At 40.9% G+C, this 15,575-nt stretch overlaps 1 protein-coding gene across 1 annotated transcript in view; it reads left to right on the plus strand.

The window, feature by feature from the left end:
• The first annotated feature begins 1,433 nt into the window (after nucleotides 1–1,433).
• niban1a (niban apoptosis regulator 1a) overlaps nucleotides 1,434–15,575 on the plus strand; it is a 47,093-nt gene continuing 32,951 nt past the window's right edge. Inside the window, exon 1 of the mRNA XM_050054445.1 lies at nucleotides 1,434–1,571. Within this exon, the coding sequence (XP_049910402.1) occupies nucleotides 1,517–1,571 (55 nt within the window). The 5' untranslated portion in view covers nucleotides 1,434–1,516. The remainder of the gene's footprint in view (nucleotides 1,572–15,575) is intronic.

The following is a 15,575-nucleotide window of genomic DNA, read 5'->3' on the forward strand; positions in this document are numbered from 1 at the left end:
TTGTAATTTCATACTATACAAAGGAGGTTTGACATTATGATTGACAGCTGTGTGTGCCAATCCGCGTACTCACTATCAATGGTGCTGCTCACAATTGGTCAGACAGTTGTGTGGGTGAGAACTCGATGACTCTGGCTCCAAATGACGTCACCAGCGCAAGATGGCAGTGGTCATACCTGGGATATCTTGGCTTCATTTTTATACAGTAGGAATGAGTGGAGACACGTTGGTCATCTTTACATACAGCTTATTGTCTACACATGCAGGGCAACATAAATGATTACACCTTACTCTGACCATACCTGAGCTATCTGACAAATATAACATGATTAAAACACTTAATTTGTCAAAGAAAACTTTATTTCCATTCGCAGTATTATATTTGGCGGTATGGCTCTGTTCTGGGGCCTCTCTGTCTTTCCTCAGGCCTATGCAGAAAGTCTCTTCCATGCGCCTACATGGAAAGCATAAGGTGGAGAGAGCACACCTCTCCGCCCTTCCATGCGCCTGTGTGGAAAGCCATAAGGCAGGAAGAGCAGCAGCAAAAACCTCCCATGAACAGAACAGAGCCAACAGAGCGTCAGTGACAAACAGAGATGACACTGATGCGCCATACAACATGAAAAGGAGGAGCTGGGGTGGAGGCGGGTTGCAATGCAGCTTGCAGGGGACGCAGCAACAGTTGACAGGCCAGAGCAGTTTAAATAGGGCACCCTGAATGAGATTCCAATTGGTTGCATAGAAAGGAATCATGTGATCTATCAGCTGACTCCTTTTCATCAATCAGCTGAGCCATCAGTTGATTGGCTGTTTGAGATCAATGTAGCTGGGTTGTGAGCTGAGCTTGACATTGTGTCCTGCCTGAACCAATGCTATGCTCAATTAATGTTGCTTGAATATGCCTATGGCCACCATTGTTCAAGATTCAAGACTTTTCTTTGCCATTTGCTCAGTTTACAAGGCCATTGGGATTCTTGTGCTTGAGCTGTAATTGCTACCATTAGTGATGTTTGATTGATGACATCAGCCTGTTTTCACCAACAACAGGCAAACCATGGGCAGACCTGCAGTACACCATAATACTAGAACCAGTAGTAATAATAATGGCAAGTTTATTTATGATTATGATTTGTTGATGTTTGCTTCAGAAAGTGGTACATGGTATTTATTTTTCTGATCAATATAACTGCTGCCTTGATCTGAGAGCATAGATTAGTAATCTCATGACAGTAATTTGAAGATGCTGAATGGTGTCGAATCATTGTTGAATTACATAATTTCTACACCTGATGACATCATAGGTAATTTTCAGGGCTTAAAAAAAAGAAAAAGTGAGCAGGCTTTTCTGGGTGAACGTCACTGCATGACACGATGTTGGGAGGAGGGGAGGAGGAGGAGGAGGGCGTGCTCCTCCTCCCTCACTCCCTCCTTCACACTGTTGCTGCACATCGATGTGACGGTGTTAGTACCTGAGGACTGAACCCTTACCTGTGGATCCTCTCCCAGCAGCAGCACCATGGGGATCTCCACGTCCAGTCTGCTGGATGAGACCAAATCCAACTACATCAAAGGTAAAAAACAAACAAACAGACAAACAACACAAACATTCACGTTTTGGAGCGCGTTTGGAGCGAAGCGGCGAGGACGCACCGCGCTCCCACCGTGTTTCCTTTAACATACATCGGGTCGTCTCTGTTGATCTCAACAGCAAACTTCCACTTCTCCAGCTCTGTGTTGTTGTGGAGCTCAGTGTCTAACTGTAAGTGATAAGTGGAGATCGGTATGATCAATCAAGGAGCGCGCTTTTGTTTTTGCGCTTCGGTGGAATTGTGAATTTCATCTTCTGTCCTGATTGATCGGAATCAGTGTCTCATTCAAATCTTGTTTTCACATTCAGATTTCACTCAGTTGAGAGTTTTTGTGGAAACAAACAGCTGATACATTTCACCTTTCACCAGACTTGTTTGCAGAGATCTGAATCTGTCAGTCAGGCTGCTGTGGAACCTGTCTGTCTGGTTTCCTCGGATCTTTCCACAGAAATATTTTCCTATAAATCTAAAGTCCTCCAGGCAAGTTTGTTTGACAGATAATAAACTTAGGAGGGCATTTAATGCTGCTGTCACTGTTTTCAGCTCTGTTGTCTGCGGGGCTGATCAGGTCACTCCTGCCTTTCCAGTCCTACAGGGGAAAAGAAAAGTGAGATGGGAGAGTCTGCCAAGACCTGTCCCCCTCCTTTTGTCTGCTGTGTCCTCTGTTGCTGGGTGTGTCCCTGAGTGGATATGTACAGAAGACAAAAGGTGCTTCTGCTGTTTTCATTGTGTGTGAATGACACACAGTGCCATAGACAGGTGGAGATGCTAACAGGTGTTCATGCAGGGATGCTGGTCCTCATGTGCCAACATGGGAGGAGCTGATTTAGAAATCTTTGAGCAGGAAGTTGCTTTTTGAAGATTATGTTGATATTTGATTGCTACTTTATTTGCGAAATGGATTTATATGTGTGCATAAATGAGATAAGTCAGGAGGATGTTTGGAGACCACCAAAGTCATTTAATCAGAGTCATGTAATCCAGAGCTGATCCAAGCTTTGTGGTGTTAACCAAAATTTGGTTAACCCTCAGTGCACCTGTGCTGCAGGTCAGGTCTGGTTCCAGTCTGTGCCTCTAATGCAGGGATATTCAACTTGCTTTGCCTGGGGGCCACTTTTGTAAAAGTACAGGAGGCCAGGGGCCAGTCACAGCAGGCATACACAGGTCAGGTGTACGCAGGGGCGTTTCTAGGATTTGAGGACATTCTGGGGCAAAGCCAATGTTTCTGTCCAACCTGGTCTCACTCCCATCTCATCATATACCGACACTTGATCAGTGGCCTGTCTGCATCAGACATTGACGCATGGAGGCAGTTATGAGACGACCTGTTGTTATAAAGAGCAATAAAAATTTGCATTTGAGTGGGCAGGTCATTAAGGTAGATGGGTCAAACAAACTCTGGACTTTTACCCAAGAGCCCGCTGTTTGTATCCAGTGTGAATTGACTCAACTGTAGTGTGCTAGTATGTTGAGCATGCTATGCTAATGACATTTTTGCCATTGCTGAATATCCAAAACTGACAGGAATGGTAGCTAGCATGTCATATTTTGATGTGATGGGCCAATGACCAAGTGTCAGTATTTGAGGAGTTCAGAGTGAGAATATATTGCTCTGTCTGGGGGTCCTTTTTTTTTTTTTTTTTTTCCCCAGAAATAAGCTCTATTTTGATGCTTTTAATGTACTCTTGCACCTATTTACACTAAAAGTACAAAAAAGATTCTCAGTGTGATCCAGTTTATTTTTTTATTGTGAATTAGAAAATGGTTGGGGGGCCACTAGGCACCCTATCTGGCCCCATTGAGTATCACTGCTCTAATGTATTGGCATCATGCTCCAGTCAGAGTGCTCCCCATCTGATGCTTAACACAGTTTTCAGCGTGTTTTTCAAGATGTTTTGAACCATTCAGATAAAGAAACATTCTGTCTGCTGCACCATTTTGCAAATGAAAAAAAGGATAGCTGTCTTGCTGATTTTTCACTAATGAATAAAAATATGAATGCGTTTTTGTGCATGAAAATCTAAAATATTGGAAAGGAACACCAATGTAGACTATATCACTAATAATGGCTACAACTAACATTTATTTTCATTATTAAATAATCTGTTGATTTTTTTTTTTCTGATAATGGAATCCTTAAGTCTTTAAAACATTAGGAAACAGTGAAAAATGCTCATCCCAGTTTGCAGGAGTTCAAGGTGACGTCTTCAAATGACTTGTTTTGTACAACCCACAGTCCAGAACCCAAGATATTCAGTTTACTGTGACACAGAAAAGCAAATCCTCACTGGAGAAGCTGCGGCCAGAGAATTTTGGCTTTTTGGAATTTTGGCCCAAAAATAATTCATCGCTTATCAAAATAGTTACAGATTAATTCTCTGTCATGTGACAAATTGATTAATCAACTAATTCCTGCAGCTCCATAGCTGGTCGTAAAAGTTTTAAATTTTGGTTCATGTTTTACAAATCCATCATTTCCTGGCTTGGAGTAGGAGAGTTGCAGTTTGAGACTATGTTTCTCATCTCTACTATTTTTCTTGCGACATGCTTAGTTCTCACAGTGGAGCTAGATGGAGTCTGGTCTGGTCTATATGCATTTTCCAGTTGTTAAAAGTTGATGTGACTCAGTTGATACCAGCGGTTGAACACAAAGTCATTCTTTAAGAATAGTTTCAGTCCAACAGCACAGAAAGTTCTCTGTTACAAAAGGCATTTGCAGAGCCGTTGATGCAGCTCAGTGTTGTGTTTGTCTCCACTGAACATGTCAGCATGACAGAGAGAGTATAAGACAGTCAGCAGGTTACCAACTAAACAGCAGAAGATTTGTATGTTTTATGGGGGTTTATGGCTCTGGGCTGCCTGCAACTAATAAGTATTCCCATTATTGATAAATCTGTTATTTTCTCAGTGAATCGATCAGTCTATAAAACATCAAAAAGACTCATTGCAATTTTCTCCAGCCAAAGTGATATCTTCACACGTTTTGTGTTGTCCAAAACCCAAAGATATTGTATGAACTGTAATATGGAGAAGGAAAAGCAGCAAATCTACACATTATAGAATCTGGATCGACCAAATGTTTTCTTCTTAAAAATGACTCAATTAGCGATGATCCAAATAGCTGCAGATAAATTTGAAGTCAATTGACTAATCTATTAATCGACTAGTAGTTGCAGCTCCAGTATGGATGCATCTGTGTTCTGGGAGGGTAGATGATCCACTTGCCGTGGAAATAAATTTCCCCCTTGGGCACAGTAAAGTTTATCTGTGTGACTGTGGCTGAGTGTCGGCTGTGTTCTCATCAATCGGGCTAAAGCAAAAACATTAGCTAATGTGCACAGGTGTTGTTTGGAGGCATTCATGCACCCCTTTTGATTTACACGTACAGATTTTGCAGACTGAGCATGTTTTTACTTTTATGTTTCACATCTGGATCAACTGTGTTGTTGAGTTTTGGGAGATGTGTGTGTGTGTCTGTTCCTCTGTGCAGGGTCTCTGGCAGTGCTTTACAGTGGAGGTGCTCACATGAGGGGAGTTTATTGCATTTGTATGAAACAAAATATTAGACTTTTTGAGTTTCAGAAAAACAAGTAGATGCATCATTTCATTCGGCAAAGGCCAAATATCAAAGGATTGAGCTGATTGCTTAGACCATCATTCAGTAACTATGTTGATAACGAGACAAAATTTATCAGGATTTCTCTGGTTCAGATCAGCAGGTGACAGTGATCAATCAGATTGTATGTGCACTTTGTGGAATTTATCAGAGTAGCCTTAATGACTGCATAACATCAGGAAAAAGATTTCACAGAAATACGTGTAATAGACATGACCTCTTAACGACACATTATGTGATGGTTGGCATGACAATGGCGTGGCATGGCAATTAAACCATTTTGTCTTTATGCGCCAGCAACTTTCATAGGAATGAATGGGGGCCCCGCCTCCAATGCTGTATCCTGTTCCCTTTATACATCCATCATCAACCACCCATCCTACACAGACTTTCTCACTCTTTATATCATATCCATATGTCCACCATGACAACGGACTCTTATTGACAGTACCTTGGTGTTTTTTTTGTTCTTTGTTTTTTTTATGCTGCCACCAGGTAATTTTAACACATTTCATGCCCACCTCCACGTAATGCATTGTGAAGTTTGTGTCCATTTCACTGATTTCAACGAGACTGGACTGGGTGGTGTTATGAGGGGAACATGGTAGTAGTCAGTTTGATGAAGGTGTTGAAGTGTAATGTTAGATATTGAACAGCTGCACTTGTATCAGTAGCCCCATGTTGTTGCATCGATGATCAGAGAGTTCTAGCGCTTTTTTCATGAGTCTAGAACCCGAGTGTGCAGGATCAAAGCGGTTTTGGCTTCTTGGGTCAAAAGAACAACAGATAGGGTCAGTGCTCAGTAATACCATGCTGTTGTAAACAAACAGAATAAAGGTGAAAAGTCAGAAAGGTGACGCATAAACAAAAGAGAACAAAGACACAAATGGCAACAATGATTTCAAACCCAGAATAATCTGGTCTCCCTTTTAGATTTTTGTAGTGCTCAGAAAAAATAAATAATCATCTGTGAAAATACCTCCATGTCTGTTGTTGATGTTGACACCGGTTGCCTCTGCTGTTTCCGTGGTTACAGGACAGAGTATCATGTGTTGAATGTGGAAAAGTAAAAATATTGATCCAGTGCCACACTGTGCCGAGAACGTGTCCTGTGAAGTGGAAAATCATGGAAATATGCGTATTTTTGTGTATTTTGTCGTCACGTCTGCCTGCTGGGTCTTGTAAATAAGACTGTAAATTATACGCTGTATATAGTCAAGGTTGGAGGAAACCAGCTTTCAGACTCTTGTTTAATGGGATCCTTTGGGTGCTGTTTATCTCTGAAGCTCAGATAGCTCTCTGTGTGCAGCAGCAGCTTCGGTCTGGAGACTCCAGGAAGAGTCAGTGCCTTCATGTTTGCCTCGTCAGTTTTTCCTGGCCAGCCGTTTAAGATGAGGGCTAACTCAGAGCGGTGACACTGTGCATCCATTTCTCATGGTGAAAACATTCCTCTCTCTCAGTCTGCAGTGGTAAAATGTGTGTGTGTGAGTCTGTGTGTGTACAGGGTGGAGGGTGGGGTTTGTGTGTACGGGAGAGTTTGTTGAATGTGTGGTAGTTTAGTGGGTTGGGTTGGATGTCTGGTTTTTGTTGAGCAGGCTGGTTGGATGAAACGTGATTCATGAGTTGACAGCAGTCCAGTTTTGGTGGAGGCCGATCCCTCCACACATTTGTCCTCCTTGTGTTTGGGCTGTATGATGTTGTAAAATGTGCCTTCTCTTAGATTTTTAACTACATCTGACAAAGAGTACTAGTGTTTTAAAAGCCAGGCAAGGTGAAAGGTTGTCTGTGGGTCGTGTTTTAATGACAACTTTTCATCACAATTAATTGAAACATTTTAAATAGATTTTTTTTGTGTGTCAATTTTCTAAACCTTAAACTGATGCATCCATTTTTGTCTGTATAGGTATGTTTGCTCTGGATGGATTTTCATCACCCAGTTAAACAAATGCAGCACTCTCTGGGTTGTCATTGGTCTTTGCTTCCAGTTATCAGACTGGAGAACATGGTGGCTGTTGTGGAAACATTCTCAGATTTCTTCCAAACTCTCTTTAGTAAAATCAGGTTTTGTTTCTGAATAATCTGAGAAAAGAAAGAGGCCATGCAGAAAATGTAATACGCAACTCCTTCTTTAAATACTTGATAATGAGGTTGTGGAGGCCATATTTCACTAATTGCTCCAACATGTGTCTGTTGGGCTTCATGGATCCTCAGGGGATATTTTCCACACTAAAATCTAACAGCCACAGCAGCTCGTGCAGTTCAACTCTGTGAGGCTTCAAACATGTGGATCCCGAGTAAAGGAATGTACCAAACCACTGGTGTAGATGTTATTTCCAGTGATGATGTTTCGGAGCATCTTTAACATCTGGCAGAGTGGTGACGCATGTTTATCCTCCACATATTTCCAAAGAGGGCAAACAGAGAAGCTCAACAGGGTACAGCATCTGCCCTGCTGTCTGCTCTAAAGAGTTCCTGCATTACTCAACAGTTTAAACTCTTTTCTTAAAACCATTGCTCATCTCATCATGGCCACACAGTGACACATGTGTAGGGATGGGTACTGAAGACCAGTTTTAAACTGGTACTGGTTCCTGACTAGTTTCAACTGGAATACAGATACAGATCAGTTCTTGATATCCCACTGGAAACTGATGCGGCACAGAGGTTGTCCAGTTTCTTTTGCAATGCCTGTACAGCTAACCAACACTTGCAAAATACACGCAAGAGCCTAAATTTGGCGCAAATTTAGCAGAACTGACAGAGAAGCAACTAGAAATGTCCACACCTACGTCATCAGGGCTTGGTATTGTTTAAAAAAATTACAATACCAGTACCCTTAAAGTGATACTGATGGCAATAAAGTACCTTTTTTCTACTTCATTCAATACTCATTATGTGAATGGGAGCATTCAGCTTGTAAAACGCCATCAGATCCCACAGACGTGTAGAATAGTCATACTTTTGAATGTTTTGGTGACATTTCTGAACTGCCAACTTTCACCACAGTTGCTGCAGTATTGGACCAATCACAGCAGACGGGTTGAATCTCTCTCTCAGGACTGGGCTTACTATAACAAAGTTCATAAAAAACACATTTAACAGTGTGTTTATTACTCCACAGTCAGACACTAGTACACTACTACAGCTAATGTTAAAGTTGACAAAAGTTATGTTCACAGTCAGTGTTACTCACTCAGGCTTCGTTCACATTACGATCATTGTGTACCAGATCCGATTTTTTTGCTCTGATGTGACACAAATCTGTTTTTTTCAGAGTAGTGTTGACACAGAAATCCTATTTTTTACAACTGGATATAGACCAGTCTTTTATGTAGTCCTAAATCCGAAACATATCCGACCACTGGCTGTGCAACCGCTGTGAGAACGGTCATATTGGAATTTATGTTTTTTCAGTACAGCAATGGTTTTCTAATGTCATACGTCAATATGCAGGCACGGATCAGTCGCCATACAGTGTCGGGGTGGTCCATTAACACTACAGAAGGCTGCTGCGGTGGGCTGCCCCAGTCACCTAAAGCCCAACTGCTAGACGCTTTGCCTACATGCTGAGGCAGCGTTATTGTGAGGTGCCGACAGAGATATTGGAATGTATCACTGGACTTGCTTAGGTTTAGAGAAACTGTTCCTTGGTCAAAGCTTCGACATTGCAGCCTCACCACCCCTGACTCCTCTCCCTGCCACACCCACACCTCTCGCTCCGCAGAACTAGGCTACCATCAATAGCTGCTAATAGAGCTGTGGCTTTCGAATTCCTTGGTCTTCTCAGCCTATGTCATTGTTCTAACCGCTCATAATCCTAAAGCCTCTATAGTTGGAAAAATGTCCCATTTCATGGCAGCCCAATATCCTGAAAACAAACAAAGATCTGATGATGTTATTCTGCATAATAATTAGCTATGTGCTTCTGTTTTGGAGAGTGCCATCAGAGAAATGGCCCTTTGGAAGAGTGGACAGTCTCCTCCTCAACATATGAGGAATTGTCATCTGACCATCACAGCAAATCATTGAGGAGATGAAGCTTACACCCCATATCATTCATTTTTTTCCCCAAATGCCTGTTTTGCAAATAACATGTTTTGTTGTTGTTTGTTGTGTTGCTCCAACACACATGTGTGAGGCATTTCAGGGCAGAAAGACGTTCACACTGACGTCAGATATGGGTCACAAACATGAATGTGAACAGTCTAGGCAGGAAGATTGGATTTTGGGGAAAAAATATTTGAGTTGAGCATTAGGCCCTGGAGTGTAGTCTCAAGCCTTGAGCTCTGATAAACCTGTTGAAGACCTTACCCTCCTCATAAAATGGTTACAAAGACGATTTTTAAAAAAAAAAGTATTCTAAATCCATAATTGTTTACATCCATGTTTACTCCTGTAGCTGTCAGTCTTCCTCTTCTGCCTTTTTTGGTGCATTTCATTTGACTTTGTCTTACATCCCAAGCCGTATGCTGTTTCACATGAATACAAAACACAACATTCAATCAAAAACAAAGCAAATTCTACAAACACACTATATATGACATCAAACATTACGAATAAGTGGATGCACCGCAAGAGAACATTAACTCTAATTTATCAGTCTGACAGACTGATGGAACCAAAGAGTTAGTAAAGCTGTGGGACTCTAAATATTCTTCAAACAAATTGTAAGAGGGGTCTGATGTGACATTACCAGCCAGAGACAACATTCTTTTAGTAAACGCAGCTTGGAAAGTTGACTCAAGAATTTGACCCACATGTCTTTGAGCAGATCTGTAGTAGTCTAACCAGTTGAGCTTTAAGTTGAACAGAGAGACAGCTCTCTATGCACAGATTCCATATTGCAGAACCCTCTGCATTATAGACTGGAAAAAAATAATAGGATTTGTTTGTTTGCCTCACAGATGCCTTGTTGCTACAGATATAATCTTCTGTGCATTTCAGGATAAAGCAGCATCCACATGGATGCCTCAATATTTACAAGAGACTTGCTGTGTTTCTTGGCATGTTACTGCTATTTGTAGTGTGAAACCACAGGTGGAATGCAGGAGTGTGTATTGCATCACCTGTGTGTGCAAGTGTGCATGTGTACATGTGCATCCTTGTATTTGTGCATGAAATAAACAGCTCCATAGTGCTACCAGAGGTAAAAAAAAAAAAAAAAACTCCACAGGGAACCTTTAACTATAAGTTAGCCTGACTGGGTGTGATAGTGCAGTTATAAGCAGCCCTCCGCTCTTAAATGCCATACATTTTCAATTTTACATCTGATGTGTTACTTTGTTTTTGAAGCCGCTAACTACCTGTGCATATACAGTTTATTGAATCACTGCTAGATGTTTTGAGTCTGATGGAAAATTTACTTCAGTGGAGTAAATCTGTGACTGTGTTTGCAAGTCTCCTGAGTGGCTTCAAAGAAAGCACTCTGCTCAGTGTGCAGCATTACATCATCTATTCAGACAGCTGATATGACATCCAAAAAAAGATCATTATGTATGTTAATTAAAATGCAGGGTAGTTTGTTCCCAGTTAGAAAACATTGTCATAACCTAGATTTCACTAACATGGCTGTAACAGTGGTCTTAGTTTTGCTGTCAGGCTGCAGTTCATCATGCTGCGTCACTGCAGCTGCCATTACACAATCTCTCAGATATTCAGAGGAGCTGAGAAACTGTGAGACTTTCCCCCCCTCTGTAAAGATCTGCTCTCCACAAAGAGAGGAAGCTGCTGCTGCCCAGGCTCTCTGCTGGAAACCCACCTGTTGTTTACTCGGACTGAGCACAATGCAAATAACTGCAAAATCTGCTGCTATTCAAACAACTCTATGTATCTGTATGAAAGGAAAGGACAATATTGTAAGCTGAAACCATATAATATGGAGAATGGAGCCTTATTATACCACTTTGAACTGGCTAATAATTCTTTAATAAAAGGGTTGTTTACCCACATTTAAGTATGCTCTCGTTCTAAGAGAGAGATAATCAGATTCAAATGTATTAATCTCATGTCTGTATGAGCTGGAGTTGGGGTGTGGTTAGCCAAGCTTAACATAAAGACTAAAAGTAGTTGAAAATGGCTTGCCTGCCCAACTTAAAAAAAAAAAGAGTACTCCAACATCTCTAAAGCTCAGTGATTAACATGTTCTACCTTGTTTAAATCATAGAAATTTAAAAATAAAAGTTTTGCAGTCTAAACCCTTTAACGGTCATCCCGCGAACATCCGCGGCCAGCAGTGGGAAATCGTTGTTTGCATGATCCTGTTCAAAGCGATCAGAAATAAGAACCATAATAGCTAGAACATTCATTCTTTTTGCGTCAGAAAGCTAAGGCTTCTGTCTTCTGCCTCATCACACCATTACCTTACATTACCTTAACTTACATGCAGTGTAGACATGGTATTTTGCCATAATTATGCCGGTATTTTCCCATGATAGCCATGGAAGATTGTCATTTGCATAATCCTGTAAATCCTGTAAATCTGCTGTAAATCCTTTATTTTAGGTTGTACAGATACTCCAAGAAATGTCATCACATAAGCAAAAAAACCTATGTACACACCTGTGGAAAATTTTTATTTCAGAGTTCAGAGGGTTAGCCCCTATTCGAACAGGATTAGTAAAACCTGGGGACCTCTAGTATTTTGTAATTAAAGTGGAGGTTGTCTGTGATCTAACTTCTGTGCAAATCTGCAGTGTCCATAATTTGTAAAGAAAAAATGCTACTGCAAGTTACCTACCACATTTAGCCAAACACAGAGGTTGTGTGATAATATTATTCCTGTGTGAATCTGCATGTCGATGATTTAGGGTTGTAGGTTTCCTGTTTTCTCCGCGCCTCCTTTCTGCCTCTTTCTCGGTTGAGAATTATAGAGGTGCTTTAGCAATTACAATTAAATGTTTTGACAGCATTTTGGGTGCAAGGGGCTCATCTTGCTACACAGCAAGGTGACCTGTTTGCGGAGAGAGCAAGCTCAAATCAATCAGAAGAGTGAAATCCGGAAAGATGATGAGATGGATGGCATGTTACAATGTGTGGCAGAATCAGTTCTGTTTGTTGTAACCCATGTTTAAAAAAGAAAAAAAAAGGAGATTAATATTGTACATCACCACTAGTGTTGCCCCTGGTAATACTAGTCCTGTGCAAATAGGGCTTCCGGGGGAGATGTAAAACCACAACCTGTGACCACATCAGGGTCACAGGTTGTGGTTTTAACATTTCTTTTTGTGTACAGTACATAAAGAAACAAGATATAGCATGTTAATCAGTGAGCTGCAGAGGTGTTTTAACTTTGGACAGAGTCAGGCTAGCTGCTCCCCATGCTTCCAGTCTTAATGCTAAGCTAAGCTAACCACATCGTGACTGCAGCCCTAAATTTAACAAACAAGGGGAAGCTTAGATGTGAAGATGCAGTCAGTGTTCTGTGGTTATATTCAGTTGTTTTTTTTCACATCAGGCTCATTTTACACTTGGAGCTCTGTGCAGAAAGAATGTTTTTTATGTCTTCAAGGTGAAAGTTCAAGTCTAAAAACACGTGGAATGGAGGCAGAAACTCAGAGCTGGGCGTCAAGACCTTGATGTTCTTACTCTACATCATTCAGCTATGATGGTATGTGAGCGTCAAACAGGATCTGCAGCTCGTTAAAGTCACTAACAGACAGATGAGCTCATTATTGTTTCAGAAACGCTCCCACATGGTAACACCCATCTGAAGCAGCTACTCTATTCTCATAATTAGGGTGTGTGTGTGTGTGTGTGTGTGTGTGTGTGTCTAGGAGTCAGATGCAGAGAGACTGTCAGTGAAATCACATCAGCAGTAAATGCGTCAGCTCTGGTGAGAGATGTTTATTGAAGTAACCTTTCCAAGTGCCGCTCTCTATCATTATTGACTATTCCCTCTCTGCCTTGTGTCTCTTATGTAATCTCACTGCAAACAAGGCACAGTGCTAAGCATCCATTTGTCTAAAAGATAAATCTCTGACCATCTGTGAAAAACCCACAAGGTCTTTTCAACAACAATTTCTAGAATCCTCAAAGACTCTTTAAACCATCTGGATGGAAAAATATTCCATCTGCTGCACCATAAAAAAGATATTTAACCTTTTTCCTAACAAATGTGGTAGCTGAGGATTACATTTAAAACGTGCTACTATGAATGAAATTGTATCAATTTCGCTTTCCTTTTTATTGCAGATTTTATAAACAGCAATGTTTTAATTCATATTTTTTATTTTGTTGTGTAAACTAGGAATTGCACCCTTGGACACAGGTTAGAATTCCTTTTTGTTGAGCAGCATAAATTCTCTTATTATTCCTCAGTTGTCTGGCTACCACCTGATTAGTAACGTCCAATCACATTCATGCAGGTGTATAGCACTGCAATTACAATCTGATACTTCTCATTGAGTTCTGTGCTGATAGCTTAATGCCTCCACCCAACATCCCTGTTTTGTTCTATTGTAGACTTTGGTAAATCTGTGATGCTTTTTTTTAGTGCCACCATCAGGTCAACATTTAAATGTATTCAATACTAAAGTTAATGACTAAATAGAGTGGTCCAGGAATGAGTCCAAACCCCAGGAATGAGTAAGCATTTTAGCATTTCCAGTTCCCTAGTCTCGGAGTCAGCGTTTTTTTTTAATGGATTTTTGGTTAACGCCTGAAATAAGGTCTATGGTGAACACAAGCTTAAGAGACTTTCACCTTTTGTTCTATGACATAAAATACATCAGTAAATACCCCATTTGTGAATTCTGAAGCCTTCATGTGTCAAAAACAGTTGCTAACAAGTAGCTGCAGAACATCAACACGTCACATCCTACTGAACACGACTTTTCAGCCGTTGCAGTGTTGACATTGAAATCAAGCGACCGTGGTGTTCGTTAGCTTTTTACTGTTGCCAATTGTATTTACGCTTCAAAAGTCATAAAAGAGGTGTTCATTTATGAAGAGAATCTTGCTGAACAAAATATCTAAGTATCATAAACGTTTGTTTGCCACAGAGCTTATTTTCTGCAATATTTCAAAATCTAATGAAAAAATCCCATTGGCTTTTTGTCGAGGGAACCCTTATGATATTAACTTCCCTGTTGGCCTACAGAAAAGCGTCATCCATGCAGCACTCTATTCCTGCAGAACTAACAACATTCCCACCAGCCTCACCTGTACTTTATGTAGAAAATATTAGCATGCCTACACACTAAGCTAAGAAGGTGAACATTACACCTGCTAAGAGTCAACATGCTAGCATTGTCATTGCAGGTATTGTAGCACACTTACTTTAACATTTAGCAGAAAGCACAGCTGTGCCTAACATGACTGTAGACTCCTGAGTCTTGTTGCTTGTTAAATAACTTTTGACACACACACACACACACACACACACACACACACATATATAAAGTCATTTATCAAGCAACATATTTAATAGGGCTGTAGTTAACCAAAGAAAATCTTGGTCGACTGAAGTCATACATAATCTTCAACTAATTGATTAGTCGTGGGGGAAAAAAATCTGCACGTTATTTTTACTTCTGCGGTGGTGTGTCTGTGTCACTCTGCAGTTACACCTCCAAAACGCTAGTCGGCGGTGGAGGGCTGTGTGTGCTGTAAAGTTGTTAATTCAAAACACACATGAAAGATGGCTTAATAGAGACAATGTCAAACACAAGTACGCAAACTGGCTTCACTATAAATCGCAGAACTGACAAACACTTGTCTTTATCTGGACACATTTCCCCCACCAATACAACATGCTAACGTTATCAGCACAAGTCTATGGCATTTTACATTGTATAAATTAGCCTAGCAACTAGCGATCTTTCCTTTGTCTCATATAAAACCAGGGACAACAGCAACATTTAGCAAAGGTAACGGCACACAGTTTGGCTTCATTATAACTCACAACATTCACCGACAAAACAACTGTCACACTAAACACATTTTCCAAACAAATACAACATGCTAATGTTATTAGCGCCAGCCTATGGCATTTTACATTATATTAATTAGCCTAGCGACGAGCCGAGATTTCCTCTGTTCATATGAAGCCAGGATAAATCCCGAAGTATAAATCCCTGAAGGATATATTACACACAAAACTTAAAATGCTATTTTAGTGGAGTCTTTACTGTCTTCACAATTTATTGTTTCTTATCTGTGAAATACAAGTAAATACAAGCTTAGTTTCCACTCACTGAGGGAAAAGGTGTCAGAAACTGACAGGTCTGCGTCGCCGCCACGCTGAACGTGAGGGTGGGCGAGTTCAAAGTTCAACAAAGGGTTTTGAAAACACCCCCATTTTCACAGGCAACTTAACCTGCCAGCCCCCCACCCCCCCCCCCCCGCCCCCCCCCCCCACGCATCAGACTTCC

The sequence above is a fragment of the Epinephelus moara genome, chromosome 10 (genome assembly GCF_006386435.1).
Source record: "Epinephelus moara isolate mb chromosome 10, YSFRI_EMoa_1.0, whole genome shotgun sequence".
In the NCBI taxonomy this organism is placed as follows: Eukaryota; Metazoa; Chordata; class Actinopteri; order Perciformes; family Serranidae; genus Epinephelus; species Epinephelus moara.